Source organism: Scyliorhinus torazame, chromosome 23, assembly GCF_047496885.1.
Source record: "Scyliorhinus torazame isolate Kashiwa2021f chromosome 23, sScyTor2.1, whole genome shotgun sequence".
Lineage (NCBI taxonomy): Eukaryota > Metazoa > Chordata > Chondrichthyes > Carcharhiniformes > Scyliorhinidae > Scyliorhinus > Scyliorhinus torazame.
In genome coordinates, this window is record NC_092729.1 from 72,748,055 (window position 1) to 72,765,450 (window position 17,396).

The 17,396-nt window shown below is 43.6% G+C and overlaps 1 protein-coding gene across 7 annotated transcripts in view; it reads left to right on the forward strand.

Annotated features, from left to right (window-relative positions):
- The window catches only part of LOC140399624 (uncharacterized), a 219,091-nt gene that overhangs the window by 171,260 nt on the left and 30,435 nt on the right, over window positions 1-17,396 (forward strand). Inside the window, exon 1 of one of the 7 annotated variants that reach the window (XM_072489161.1) lies at window positions 13,206-13,324. The exons of the other annotated variants lie outside the window; for them this stretch is intronic. Within the exon in view, the coding sequence (XP_072345262.1) occupies window positions 13,264-13,324 (61 nt within the window). The 5' untranslated portion in view covers window positions 13,206-13,263. Of the gene's footprint in view, window positions 1-13,205; window positions 13,325-17,396 lie in introns of those variants that run through there. 7 annotated transcript variants of the gene reach the window in all.

Genomic DNA, 17,396 nt, shown 5'->3' on the forward strand with positions numbered 1-17,396 from the left:
AGTCACACACTCACTCATTCAGTCACACACTCACTCATTCAGTCACACACTCACTCATTCATTCACACACTCATTCATTCAGTCACACACTCACTCATTCAGTCACACACTCACTCATTCATTCACACACTCACTCATTCATTCACACACTCATTCATTCAGTCACACACTCACTCATTCAGTCACACACTCACTCATTCATTCACACACTCACTCATTCTGTCACACACTCACTCATTCAGTCACACACTCACTCATTCACACACTCACTCATTCAGTCACACACTCATTCACTCACTCATTCACACCAACTCATTTACACACATTCATTCATTCACACACACTCACTCATTCACTCACTGATTCATTCACACACTCATTCATTCACACACTCACTCGTTCACACATTCATTCACACACTCACTCACAAACTCATTCATTCACACACTCATTCATTCGCACACTCACTCATTCACACACTCACTTATTCACACACTCACTCATTCTTTCACAAACTCACTCATTCATTCACACACCCATTCATTCACAAACTCACTCATTCACACACTCATTCATTCTTTCAGTAACTCACTAGTTCACACACACACACACACACTCATTCACACACTCACTCATTCTTTCACACGCTCACTCATTCATTTTAACTCATTCATTCACACACTCGCTTATTCATTCAGACATTCACTCATTCAGTCACACACTCACTCATTAGGTCACACACTCACTCATTCAGTCACACACGCACTCATTCAGTCACACACTCACTCATTCAGTCACACACTCACTCACACACTCATTCATTCACACACTCACTCATTCATTCACACACTCACTCATTCATTCGCACACTCACTCATTCAGTCACACACTCACTCATTCATTCACACACTCGCTTATTCTTTCAGACACTCACTCATTCGGTCACACACTCACTCATTAGGTCACACACTCACTCATTCAGTCACACACTCACTCATTCAGTCACACACTCACTCATTCAGTCACACACTCACTCATTCAGTCACACACTCACTCATTCATTCACACACTCATTCATTCAGTCACACACTCACTCATTCAGTCACACACTCACTCATTCATTCACACACTCACTCATTCATTCACACACTCATTCATTCAGTCACACACTCACTCATTCAGTCACACACTCACTCATTCATTCACACACTCACTCATTCTGTCACACACTCACTCATTCAGTCACACACTCACTCATTCACACACTCACTCATTCAGTCACACACTCATTCACTCACTCATTCACACCAACTCATTTACACACATTCATTCATTCACACACACTCACTCATTCACTCACTGATTCATTCACACACTCATTCATTCACACACTCACTCGTTCACACATTCATTCACACACTCACTCACAAACTCATTCATTCACACACTCATTCATTCGCACACTCACTCATTCACACACTCACTTATTCACACACTCACTCATTCTTTCACAAACTCACTCATTCATTCACACACCCATTCATTCACAAACTCACTCATTCACACACTCATTCATTCTTTCAGTAACTCACTAGTTCACACACACACACACACACTCATTCACACACTCACTCATTCTTTCACACGCTCACTCATTCATTTTAACTCATTCATTCACTCCATCACTCCTTTATTCACAAACTCACTTATTCATATAATCGCTCATTCATTCACACACTCACTCATTCTGTCACCCACTCATTCATTCACACCCTCATTCATTCACACTCATTCAGTCACACACATTAATTCACACATTCACTCTTCCATACACTCACTCATTCAGTCACACACTCATTCATTCACACACTCATTTTTTCACAAACTCATTCTTTCACACAATAACTCACTCAATCACACACACATTCATTCACAAACTCACTCATTTATTCACACACTCATTCATTCATTCACACACTCACTCACTAATTCACACACTCACGCACTCATTCACACACACACTCACTCATTCACACACTAATTCATTCACAAACGCATTCATTCACACACTCAGGCACACACTCATTCATTCATTCACACACTCATTCATTCACACACTCATTCACTCACTCATTCACACCAACTCATTTACACACATTCATTCATTCACACACACTCACTCATTCACTCACTGATTCATTCACACACTCATTCATTCACACACTCACTCGTTCACACATTCATTCACACACTCACTCACAAACTCATTCATTCACACACTCACTCATTCGCACACTCACTCATTCACACACTCACTCATTCACACACTCACTCATTCTTTCACACACTCACTCATTCATTCACACACCCATTCATTCACAAACTCATTCATTCACACACTCATTTATTCATTCACACAGTCACTCATTCATTCACAAACTCATTCATTCACACACTCATTTATTCATTCACACAGTCACTCATTCATTTACACATTCACTCATTCATTCACAAACTCATTAATTCACACACTCACTCATTAATTCACACACTCACTCATTCTCACACTGACTCACTCATTCACACACGCATTCACTCATTCACACACTCAGTCACTCATTCACACACTAATTCATTCACAAACTCATTCATTCACACACTCAGGCACACACTCACTCATTCACACACTCATTCACACACTCACTCATTCATTCACACACTCACTCATTCATTCACACACTCACTCATTCACATGCTCACTCATTCATTCACACACTCACTCATTCACACACTCATTCATTCTTTCAGTAACTCACTGATTCACACACACTCATTCATTCACACATTCACTCATTCACACCCACTCATTCACACACATTCATTCATTCACACACACTCACTCATTCACACACTCATTCTTTCACAAACTCACTGATTAATTCACACATTCATTCATTCACACACTCACTCATTCACACACTCACTGATTACACACCCTCTCATTCATTCTCACACTCACTCATTCACACACCCTCTCATTCATTCACACGCTCACTCATTCATTTTAACTCATTCATTCACTCCATCACTCCTTTATTCACAAACTCACTTATTCATATAATCGCTCATTCATTCACATACTCACTCATTCTGTCACCCACTCATTCATTCACACCCTCATTCATTCACACTCATTCAGTCACACACATTAATTCACACATTCACTCTTTCATACACCCACTCATTCAGTCACACACTCATTCATTCACACACTCATTTATTCACAAACTCATTCATTCACACAATAACTCACTCAATCACACACACATTCATTCACAAACTCACTCATTTATTCACACACTCATTCATTCATTCACACACTCACTCACTAATTCACACACTCACGCACTCATTCACACACACACTCACTCATTCACACACTAATTCATTCACAAACGCATTCATTCACACACTCAGGCACACACTCATTCATTCATTCACACACTCATTCATTCACACACTCATTCACTCACTCATTCACACCAACTCATTTACACACATTCATTCATTCACACACACTCACTCATTCACTCACTGATTCATTCACACACTCATTCATTCACACACTCACTCGTTCACACATTCATTCACACACTCACTCACAAACTCATTCATTCACACACTCATTCGCACACTCACTCATTCACACACTCACTCATTCACACACTCACTCATTCACACACTCACTCATTCTTTCACAAACTAACTCATTCATTCACACACCCATTCATTCACAAACTCATTCATTCACACACTAATTATTCATTCACACAGTCACTCATTCATTCACAAACTCATTCATTCACACACTCATTTATTCAATCACACAGTCACTCATTCATTTACACATTCACTCATTCATTCACAAACTCATTCATTCACAGACTCAGTCATTCATTCATACACTCACTCATTCATTCACACACTCACTCATTCACACACTCATTCATTCTTTCAGTAAGTCACTAGTTCACACACACACACACACTCATTCACACACTCACTCATTCTTTCACACCCTCACTCATTCATTTTAACTCATTCATTCACTCCATCACTCCTTTATTCACAAACTCACTTATTCATATAATCGCTCATTCATTCACACACTCACTCATTCTGTCACCCACTCATTCATTCACACCCTCATTCATTCACACTCATTCAGTCACACACATTAATTCACACATTCACTCTTTCATACTCTCACTCATTCAGTCACACACTCATTCATTCACACACTCATTTATTCACAAACTCATTCATTCACACAATAACTCACTCAATCACACACACATTCATTCACAAACTCACTCATTTATTCACACACTCATTCATTCATTCACACACTCACTCACTAATTCACACACTCACGCACTCATTCACACACACACTCACTCATTCACACACTAATTCATTCACAAACGCATTCATTCACACACTCAGGCACACACTCATTCATTCATTCACACACTCATTCATTCACACACTCATTCACTCACTCATTCACACCAACTCATTTACACACATTCATTCATTCACACACACTGATTCATTCACTCACTGATTCATTCACACACTCATTCATTCACACACTCACTCATTCATTCACACACTCACTCATTCATTCACACATTCATTCTTTCATTCACACACTCATTCATTCACACACTCGCTCATTCATTCACTCACTCACTCATTCATTCACACATTCATTCTTTCATTCACACACCCATTCATTCCCACGTTCATTCTTTCATTGACACACTCATTCATTCGTACACTCATTCATTCACACACTCACTCATTCATTCACACACTCACTCATTCATTCACACATTCATTCTTTCATTCACACATTCATTCTTTCATTCACACACTCACTCATTCACTCACTCACTCATTCATTCACACACCCATTCATTCACAAACTCATTCATTCACACACTCATTTATTCATTCAGTCACTCATTCATTCACACATTCACTCATTCATTCACAAACTCATTCATTCACACACTCACTCATTCATTCATACATTCACACACTCACTCATTCACACACTCACTCACCCTTTCACAAACTCACTGATTCATTCACACATTCACTCATTCATTCACACACTCACTCATTCATTCACACACGCACTCACTCATTCACACACACACTCACTCATTCACACACGCACACACTCATTCACACACGCACACACTCATTCACACACGCACACACTCATTCACACACCCACTCACTCACACACGCACTCACCCATTCACACACTCACTCACCCATTCACACACTCACTCACTCATTCACACACTATTCATTCACACACTCATTCATTAACACACTCATTCATTCACACACTCACTCATTCATTCACACTCATTCATTCACATGCTCACTCATTCAGTAACTCACTGATTCACACACACTCACTCATTCATTCACACATTCACTCATTCACACATTCATTCATTCACAAACTCATTCATTCGCAAACTCACTCATTTATTCACATACTTATTCATTCACAATCTCATTCATTCATTCACACACTCACTCATTAATTCACACACTCACTCATTCTCACACTAACTCACTCATTCACACACGCATTCACTCATTCACACACTCAGTCACTCATTCAAACACTAATTCATTCACAAACTCATTCATTCACACACTCAGGCACACACTCACTCATTCACACACTCATTCACACACTCACTCATTCATTCACACACTCACTCATTCATTCACACTCATTCATTCACATGCTCACTCATTCATTCACATACTCACTCATTCACACACTCACTCATTCTCACACTAACTCACTCATTCACACACGCATTCACTCATTCACACACTCAGTCACTCATTCAAACACTAATTCATTCACAAACCCATTCATTCACACACTCAGGCACACACTCACTCATTCACACACTCATTCACACACTCACTCATTCATTCACACACTCACTCATTCATTCACACTCATTCTTTCACAAACTCACTGATTCATTCACACATTCATTCATTCACACACTCACTCATTCACACACTCACTCATTCACACACTCACTCATTCACACACTCACTGATTACACACCCTCTCATTCATTCTCACACTCACTCATTCACACACCCTCTCATTCATTCACACGCTCACTCATTCATTTTAACTCATTCATTCACTCCATCACTCCTTTATTCACAAACTCACTTATTCATACAATCGCTCATTCATTCACACACTCACTCATTCTGTCACACACTCATTCATTCACACCCTCATTCATTCACACTCATTCAGTCACACACATTCCTTCACACATTCACTCTTTCATACACTCACTCATTCAGTCACACACTCATTCATTCACACACTCATTTATTCACAAACTCATTCATTCACACAATAACTCACTCAATCACACACACATTCATTCACAAACTCGTTCATTCACAAACTCACTCATTTATTCACACACTCATTCATTCATTCACACACTCACTCACTGATTCACACACTCACGCACTCATTCACACACACACTCACTCATTCACACACTCAGGCACACACTCATTCATTCATTCACACACTCATTCATTCACACACTCATTCACTCACTCATTCACACCAACACATTTACACACATTCATTCATTCACACACACTCACTCATTCACTCACTGATTCATTCACACACTCATTCATTCACACACTCACTCGTTCACACATTCATTCACACACTCACTCACAAACTCATTCACACACTCACTCATTCGCACACTCACTCATTCACACACTCACTCATTCACACACTCACTCATTCACACACTCACTTATTCTTTCAAAAACTCACTCATTCATTCACACATTCATTCTTTCATTCACACACTCATTCTTTCATTGACACACTCATTCATTCGCACACTCATTCATTCACACACTCACTCATTCATTCACAGTTTCATTCTTTCACACACTCACTCATTCATTCACACACCCATTCATTCACAAACTCATTCATTCACACACTCATTTATTCATTCACAGTCACTCATTCATTCACACATTCACTCATTCATTCACAAACTCATTCATTCACACACTCACTCATTCATTCACACACTCACTCACTCTTTCACAAACTCACTGATTCATTCACACATTCACTCATTCATTCACACACTCACTCATTCATTCACACACACACTCACTCATTCACACATGCACTCACTCATTCACACACGCACACACTCATTCACACACCCACTAACTCACACACGCACTCACCCATTCACACACTCACTCACCCATTCACACACTCACTCACCCATTCACACACTCACTCACTCATTCACACACTATTCATTCAAACACTCATTCATTAACACACTCATTCATTCACACACTCATTCATTCACACACTCACTCATTCATTCACACACTCACTCATTCATTCACACATTCATTCTTTCATTCACACACTCATTCATTCACACACTCGCTCATTCATTCACTCACTCACTCATTCATTCACACATTCATTCTTTCATTCACACACCCATTCATTCCCACGTTCATTCTTTCATTGACACACTCATTCATTCGTACACTCATTCATTCACACACTCACTCATTCATTCACACACTCACTCATTCATTCACACATTCATTCTTTCATTCACACATTCATTTTTTCATTCACACACTCACTCATTCACACACTCACTCATTCATTCACACACCCATTCATTCACAAACTCATTCATTCACACACTCATTTATTCATTCAGTCACTCATTCATTCACACATTCACTCATTCATTCACAAACTCATTCATTCACACACTCACTCATTCATTCATACATTCACACACTCACTCATTCACACACTCACTCACCCTTTCACAAACTCACTGATTCATTCACACATTCACTCATTCATTCACACGCACTCACCCATTCACACACTCACTCACCCATTCACACACTCACTCACCCATTCACACACTCACTCACTCATTCACACACTATTCATTCACACACTCATTCATTAACACACTCATTCATTCACACTCATTCATTCACATGCTCACTCATTCATTCACACACTCACTCATTCACACACTCATTCATTCTTTCAGTAACTCACTGATTCACACACACTCACTCATTCATTCACACATTCACTCATTCACACATTCATTCATTCACAAACTCATTCATTCGCAAACTCACTCATTTATTCACATACTTATTCATTCACAATCTCATTCATTCATTCACACACTCACTCATTAATTCACACACTCACTCATTCTCACACTAACTCACTCATTCACACACGCATTCACTCATTCACACACTCAGTCACTCATTCAAACACTAATTCATTCACACACACACTCAGGCACACACTCACTCATTCACACACTCATTCACACACTCACTCATTCATTCACACACTCACTCATTCATTCACACTCATTCATTCACATGCTCACTCATTCATTCACATACTCACTCATTCACACACTCACTCATTCTCACACTAACTCACTCATTCACACACGCATTCACTCATTCACACACTCAGTCACTCATTCAAACACTAATTCATTCACAAACCCATTCATTCACACACTCAGGCACACACTCACTCATTCACACACTCACTCATTCATTCACACACTCACTCATTCATTCACACTCATTCATTCACATGCTCACTCATTCATTCACACATTCACTCATTCACACCCACTCATTCACACACATTCATTCATTCACACACACTCACTGATTCACACACTCATTCTTTCACAAACTCACTGATTCATTCACACATTCATTCATTCACACACTCACTCATTCACACACTCACTCATTCACACACTCATTCACACACTCACTGATTACACACCCTCTCATTCATTCTCACACTCACTCATTCACACAACCTCTCATTCATTCACACGCTCACTCATTCATTTTAACTCATTCATTCACTCCATCACTCCTTTATTCACAAACTCACTTATTCATACAATCGCTCATTCATTCACACACTCACTCATTCTGTCACACACTCATTCATTCACACCCTCATTCATTCACACTCATTCAGTCACACACATTCCTTCACACATTCACTCTTTCATACACTCACTCATTCAGTCACACACTCATTCATTCACACACTCATTTATTCACAAACTCATTCATTCACACAATAACTCACTCAATCACACACACATTCATTCACAAACTCATTCATTCACAAACTCACTCATTTATTCACACACTCATTCATTCATTCACACACTCACTCACTGATTCACACACTCACGCACTCATTCACACACACACTCACTCATTCACACACTCAGGCACACACTCATTCATTCATTCACACACTCATTCATTCACACACTCATTCACTCACTCATTCACACCAACTCATTTACACACATTCATTCATTCACACACACTCACTCATTCACTCACTGATTCATTCACACACTCATTCATTCACACACTCACTCGTTCACACATTCATTCACACACTCACTCACAAACTCATTCACACACTCACTCATTCACACACTCACTCATTCACACACTCACTCATTCACACACTCACTCATTCACACACTCACTTATTCTTTCAAAAACTCACTCATTCATTCACACATTCATTCTTTCATTCACACACTCATTCTTTCATTGACACACTCATTCATTCGCACACTCATTCATTCACACACTCACTCATTCATTCACAGTTTCATTCTTTCACACACTCACTCATTCATTCACACACCCATTCATTCACAAACTCATTCATTCACACACTCATTTATTCATTCACAGTCACTCATTCATTCACACATTCACTCATTCATTCACAAACTCATTCATTCACACACTCACTCATTCATTCACACACTCACTCACTCTTTCACACACATACTCACTCATTCACACACTAATTCATTCACAAACGCATTCATTCACACACTCAGGCACACACTCATTCATTCATTCACACACTCATTCACTCACACATTCACACCAACTCATTTACACACATTCATGCATTCACACACACTCACTCATTCACTCACTGATTCATTCACACACTCATTCATTCACACACTCACTCGTTCACACATTCATTCACACACTCACTCACAAACTCATTCATTCACACACTCACTCATTCGCACACTCACTCATTCACACACTCACTCATTCACACACTCACTCATTCTTTCACAAACTCACTCATTCATTCACACACTCACTGATTCACACACCCTCTCATTCATTCTCACACTCATTCATTCACACATTCACACATTCATTCATTCACACACTCATTCAATCACAAACTCATTCATTCATTCACACACTCATCCATTCATTCACACACTCACTCACTGATTCACACACTCACTCACTCATTCACCACTACTTCATTCACAAACGCATTCATTCTCACACTCAGGCACACACTCAGGCACACACTCATTCATTCATTCACACACTCATTCACACACTCACTCAGTCATTCACACCCACTCATTCACACCCACTCATTTACACACATTCATTCATTCACACACACTCACTCATTCACACACTCATTCTTGCATGACTCACTGATTCATTCACACATTCATTCACACACTCACTCGTTCACACATTTATTCACACACTCACTCACTCATTCACATACTCACTCATTCATTCGCACACTCACTCATTCACACACTCACTCATTCTTTCACAAACTCACTCATTCATTCACAAACTCACTCATTCATTCGCACACTTTCTGATTCACACACTCACTCACTCATTCACACACACTCACTCATTCACACATGCACTCACTCATTCACACACTAATTCATTCACAACTCATTCACACACTCACTCAGTCATTCACTCAGTCATTCACACACTCATTCATTCACACACTCATTCACACACTCACTCAGTCATTCACTCAGTCATTCACACCCACTCATTTACACACATTCATTCATTCACACACACTCACTCATTCACACTCATTCTTTCACACACTCATTCATTTACAGTCATTCAGGCACACACTCATTCATTCACACACATTCATTCACACATTCATTCGCACTCACCCATTCACATACTCACTCATTCATTCACACACTTATTCATCAATTCTCACTCTCACTCATTCATTCATTGACACTCACTCGTTCACTCATCACTCATTTACACACTCACTTATTCACACTCACTCATGCATTCACACACTGATTCATTCATTCATTCACACACTCATTCAGTCACACACTAATTCATTCACACTCATTCAGTCACACACTCATTCATTCACACACTCATTCACTCACACGCTCATTCACTCACACACTCATTCACTCACACTCATTCACTCACACACTCATTCGCTCACACACTCATTCACTCACACACACTCATTCATTCAGACTCGAACTCACTCATTTCATTAACACATTCAATCGTTCATTCAAACACTCATCAATTCACACACAGTTTTTCGCTCACACACTCATTCACTCACACACACTCATTCATTCAGACTCGAACTCACTCATTTCATTAACACATTCAATCGTTCATTCAAACACTCATCAATTCACACACAGTTTTTCACTCACTCACCCATTCATTCAAAGTTTCATTCATTCACACACTCATTCATTAACATATTCATTCATACACATTCATTCATTCACACACCTATTCATTCACATACATTCATTCACACTCATTCATTCTCACGCTCATTCATTCACACACTCATTCATTCTTTCTCACAATCATTCATTCACATACTCATCATTTACACACTCATCATTCACACACTCATTTATTCACTCACTCACTCATTCACACTCATTCATTCATTCATTAATTCACACATTCATCCAATCAGTCCATACATTCACGCCCATACATTCATTCACACACACTCATTCTCACGCTCACGCCATCACACACACACTCGTTGACAATTCCAAACGCACACATTCACACACTAATTCAGTCATTCACTCACTCATTCACACACTGACTCATTCAGTCACTCATTCATTTTCACACTCACTCATTCACACACCCACACATTCATTCACACACTCACTCATTCACACACCCACACATTCATTCACACACTCACTCATTCACATAATCACTCACTCATTCACACACTCATTCATTCACACAATCACTCACTCATTCACTCATTCACACACCCATACATTCAGTCACACACTCACCCATTCACACACTCATTCACACACTCTCTCATAACACACACCCATACATTCATTCATACACTCACCCATTCACACCGCTCATTCATTCACAAACTCACAATCATACACACTCATTTAGTCGCACACTCATTCATTCATTTTCAGACCCATTCATTCACACACTCACACCCCTTTTCACACACACCCACACACTCATGCACGCACACACTTTCACACACTCTCATATATTCATACACTGTCACTCAAATACACTCACACACACTTGCTCACACTCACCCATTCACACTCACACACACATACAGACTCACTGCACACTCATTCACACTCACACACTCAATCACACACACTCACTCACATGCACGCACACACTCATTGACACTCACGTTCACACCCACATTAACAGTCACGTGCACATCTGTCCACATGTTTTTCCGATACTAAGTTAATGCCTTGCACAGTTGCTGGCCGAGTGTGCGGAGGCGGGGTCAGCGGAGGGCGTGCGGTGCTGTGTGACAGGACGAGGCCCCGGAGGGAGGGGTGCGAACGTTCACCTGTCGGGAGAGTGGTTTAGCACAGCGGGCTAGACAGCTGGCTTGTCAATGCGGAACAAGGCCAGCAGCGCGATTGGTCAGACCCGAATTTGGGGTCTTTGTGATGTCACAAGGGGGTGAGTCCATTCTGCGAGGTCACCCATGGCGACCGTCGCCGAGGGTTCTATTCCGCCCTCCCTCCCCCAAAAGAAAAAAGGAGGGGAGGGTCTTAGCAAGGAAACGACCAATCGGCCGTCTGCGTTCCCCCCCCCCCCCGCCCCACCCCGATAGGCCACGAAGGGTCAGGGAGAAGGGGCGGCGGTCGGAGGAGGTGGCGGCCAATGGGAAGCCTGGGTTGGGCCCGGTTCGCTCTGACGCTAGCCGGCTTAGCGGGCCCCGCGGGTGAGTGTCCACACGCCAACCCCCGACCCCCTCACTTCAATGAGACCTCCGTCACCCAAACCCCCATCCTGCCCAGCACCAAACCCCCCCCCCTCGAGAAACCCTACTCCCCGCCCCCCCCCCCCCCCCCCCCCCCCCCCGCACACCGCCCCCGAGGAAACGTGGAGGAAGGGAGAGGCAAGAGAGATGGACAGAGGGAGAGAGACAGAGACGGAGAGAGAGAGAGGGCGGGAGAGAGAGAGGGAGGGAGAGAGAGAGAGAGACAGAGAGAGAGAGGGCGGGAGAGAGAGACAGAGAGAGAGACAGAGAGAGAAACAGAGAGAGAGATAGTGAGAGACAGAGAGAGAGACAGAGAGAGAGAGATAGAGAGAGAGGGAGAGAGAGAGAGAGACAGAGAGAGAGACAGAGAGAGAAACAGAGAGAGGGAGATAGAGAGAGAGAGAGACAGAGAGGGAGAAATAGAACGAAAGACTAAATGAGAGACAGAGCGCGAGCGAGACAGAGAGAGAGAGAGATGGAGAAAGAGAGACAGAGAGAAAGACAGAGAGAGAGTGAGACAGAGAGAGAGAGAGATAGAGAGAGACAGAGGGAGGGAGAGAGAGACAGAGACAGAGAGTGACAGACACAGAGAAAGAGAGTGACAGAGAGAGAGAGACACACAAAGAGAGACAGAGACAGTGAGAGAGACACAGAGGCAGAGAGAGAGAGACATAGAGACAGGGAGACAGAGAGAGAGAGACAGAGGGAGAGACAGAATGAGAGAGAAAGAAATGGGGATAGACAGAAATGGATATGAATGGTGAGACAGAGATTAAAAAGTAGACACTGTGCTCAAAGGGAATTTTGCCCATTGGGAATGTGTAGAGTGGGAGTGAACGGGAAGGGGTTTGGGTCCATTGGGATTGTGTAGAGTGGGAGTGAACGGGAAGGGGTTTGGGTCCATTGGGATTGTGTCGAGTGGGAGTGAACGGGAAGGGGTTTGGGTCCATTGGGATTGTGTCGAGTGGGAGTGAACGGGAAGGGGTTTGGGTCCATTGGGATTGTGTAGAGTGGGAGTGAACGGGAAGGGGTTTGGGTCCATTGGGATTGTGTAGAGTGGGAGTGAACGGGAAGGGGTTTCGATCCATTGGGATTGTGTAGAATGGGAGTGAACTGGAAGGGGTTTGGGTCCATTGGGATTGTGCACAGTGGGAGTGAACGGGAAGGGGTTTGTGTCCATTGGGATTGTGTACAGTGGGAGTGAATGGGAAGGGGTTTGGGTCCATTGGGATTGTGTAGGGTGGGAGTGAACGGGAAGGGGTTTGGGTCCATTGGGAATGCGTAGAGTGGGAGTGAACGGGAAGAGGTTTGGGTCCGTTGGGATTGTGTAGTGTGGGAGTGAACGGGAAGGGGTTTGGGCCCATTGGGATTGTGTACAGTGGGAGTGAATGGGAAGGGGTGTGGGTCCATTGGGATCATGTAGAGTGGGAGTGAACGGGAAGGGGTTTGGGTCCATTGGGATTGTGTAGAGTGGGAGTGAACGGGAAGGGGTTTGGGTCCATTGGGATTGTGAAGAGTGGGAGTGAACGGGAAGGGGTTTGGGTCCATTGGGATTGTGTAGAGTGGGAGTGAACAGGAAGAGGTTTGCGTCCATTGGGATTGTGCAGAGTGGGAGTGAACGGGAAGGGGTTTGTGTCCATTGGGATTGTGTAGAGTGGGAGTGAACGGGAAGGGGTTTGTGTCCATTGGGATTGTGTACAGTGGGAGTGAATGGGAAGGGGTTTGGGTCCATTGGGATTGTGTACAGTGGGAGTGAACGGGAAGGGGTTTGGGTCCATTGGGATTGTGTAGAGTGTGAGTGAACGGGAAGGGGTTTGGGTCAATTGGGATTGTGTAGAGCGGGAGTGAACAGGAAGAGGTTTGCGTCCATTGGGATTGTGTACAGTGGGAGTGAACGGGAAGGGGTTTGAGTCCATTGGGATTGTGTAGAGTGGGAGTGAACGGGAAGGGGTTTGGGTCCATTGGGATTGTGTAGAGTGAGAGTGAACGGGAAGGGGTTTGGGTCCATTGGGATTGTGTAGAGTGGGAGTGAACGGGAAGGGGTTTGGGTCCATTGGGATTGTGTACAGTGGGAGTGAACGGGAAGGGGTTTGGGTCCATTGGGATTGTGTAGAGTGGGAGTGAACGGGAAGGGGTTTGGGTCCATTGGTATTGTGTACAGTGGGAGTGAACGGGAAGGGGTTTGGGTCCATTGGGATTGTGTAGAGTGAGAGTGAACGGGAAGGGGTTTGGGTCCATTGGGATTGTGTACAGTGGGAGTGAACGGGAAGGGCTGTGGGTCCATTGGGATTGTGTAGAGTGGGAGTGAACGGGAAGGGGTTTGGGTCCATTGGGATTGTGTAGAGTGGGAGTGAATGGGAAGGGGTTTGGGTCCATTGGGATTGTGTAGAGTGGGAGTGAACGGGAAGGGGTTTGGGTCCATTGGGATTGTGTAGAGTGAGAGTGAACGGGAAGGGGTTTGGGTCCATTGGGATTGTGTACAGTGGGAGTGAACGGGAAGGGCTGTGGGTCCATTGGGATTGTGTAGAGTGGGAGTGAACGGGAAGGGGTTTGGGTCCATTGGGATTGTGTAGAGTGGGAGTGAATGGGAAGGGGTTTGGGTCCATTGGGATTGTGTAGAGTGGGAGTGACTGGGAAGGGGTTTGGGTCCATTGGGATTGTGTAGAGTGGGAGTGAACGGGAAGGGGTTTGGGTCCATTGGGATTGTGTAGAGTGGGAGTGAACGGGAAGGGGTTTGGGTCCATTGGGATTGTGTAGAGTGAGAGTGAACGGGAAGGGGTTTGGGTCCATTGGGATGGTGTAGAGTGGGAGTGAACGGGAAGGGGTTTGGGTCCATTGGGATTGTGTAGAGTGGGAGTGAACGGGAAGGGGTTTGGGTCCATTGGGATTGTGTAGAGTGGGAGTGAACGGGAAGGGGTTTAGGTCCATTGGGATTGTGTAGAGTGGCAGTGAACGGGAAGCGGTTTGGGTCCATTGGGATTGTGTACAGTGGGAGTGAACAGGAAGGGGTTTGGGTCCATTGAGATTGTGTAGAGTGGGAGTGAACGGGAAGGGGTTTGGGTCCATTGGGATTGTGTACAGTGGGAGTGAACGGGAAGGGGTTTGGGTCCATTGGGATTGTGTAGAGTGGGAGTGAACGGGAAGGGGTTTGTGTCCATTGGGATTGTGAAGAGTGGGAGTGAACGGGAAGGATTTTGGGTCCATTGGGATTGTGTAGAGTGGGAGTGAACTGGAAGGGGTTTGGGTCCATTGGGATAGTGTAGAGTGGGAGTGAACGGGAAGGGGTTTGGGTCCATTGGGATTGTGCACAGTGGGAGTGAACGGGAAGGGGTTTGGGTCCATTGGGACTGTGCAGAGTGGGAGTGAACGGGAAGGGGTTTGGGTCCATTGGGATTGTGTAGAGTGGGAGTGAACGGGAAGGGGTTTGGGTCCATTGGGATTGTGTAGAGTGGAAGTGAACGTGAAGGGGTTTGTGTCCATTGGGATTGTGTAGAGTGGGAGTGAACGGGAAGGGGTTTGGGTCCATTGGGAATGTGTAGAGTGGGAGTGAACTGGAAGGGGTTTGTGTCCATTGGGATTGTGTAGAGTGGGAGTGAACTGGAAGGGGTTTGTGTCCATTGGGTTTGTGTAGAGTGGGAGTGAACGGGAAGGGGTTTGGGTCCATTGGGATTGTGTACAGTGGGAGTGAACGGGAAGGGGTTTGGGTCCATTAGGATTGTGTAGAGTGGGAGTGAACGGGAAGAGGTTTGCATCCATTGGGATTGTGTACAGTGGGAGTGAACGGGAAGGGGTTTGGGTCCATTGGGATTGTGTAGAGTGGGAGTGAACGGGAAGGGGTTTGGGTCCATTGGGATTGTGTAGAGTGGGAGTGATCGGGAAGGGGTTTGGGTCCATTGGGATTGTGTAGAGTGGGAGTAATCGGGAAGGGGTTTGGGTCCATTGGGATGGTGTACAGTGGGAGTGAACGGGAAGGGGTTTGGGTCCATTGGGATTGTGTACAGTGGGAGTGAACGTGGCGTGTTGGGGATCCCTT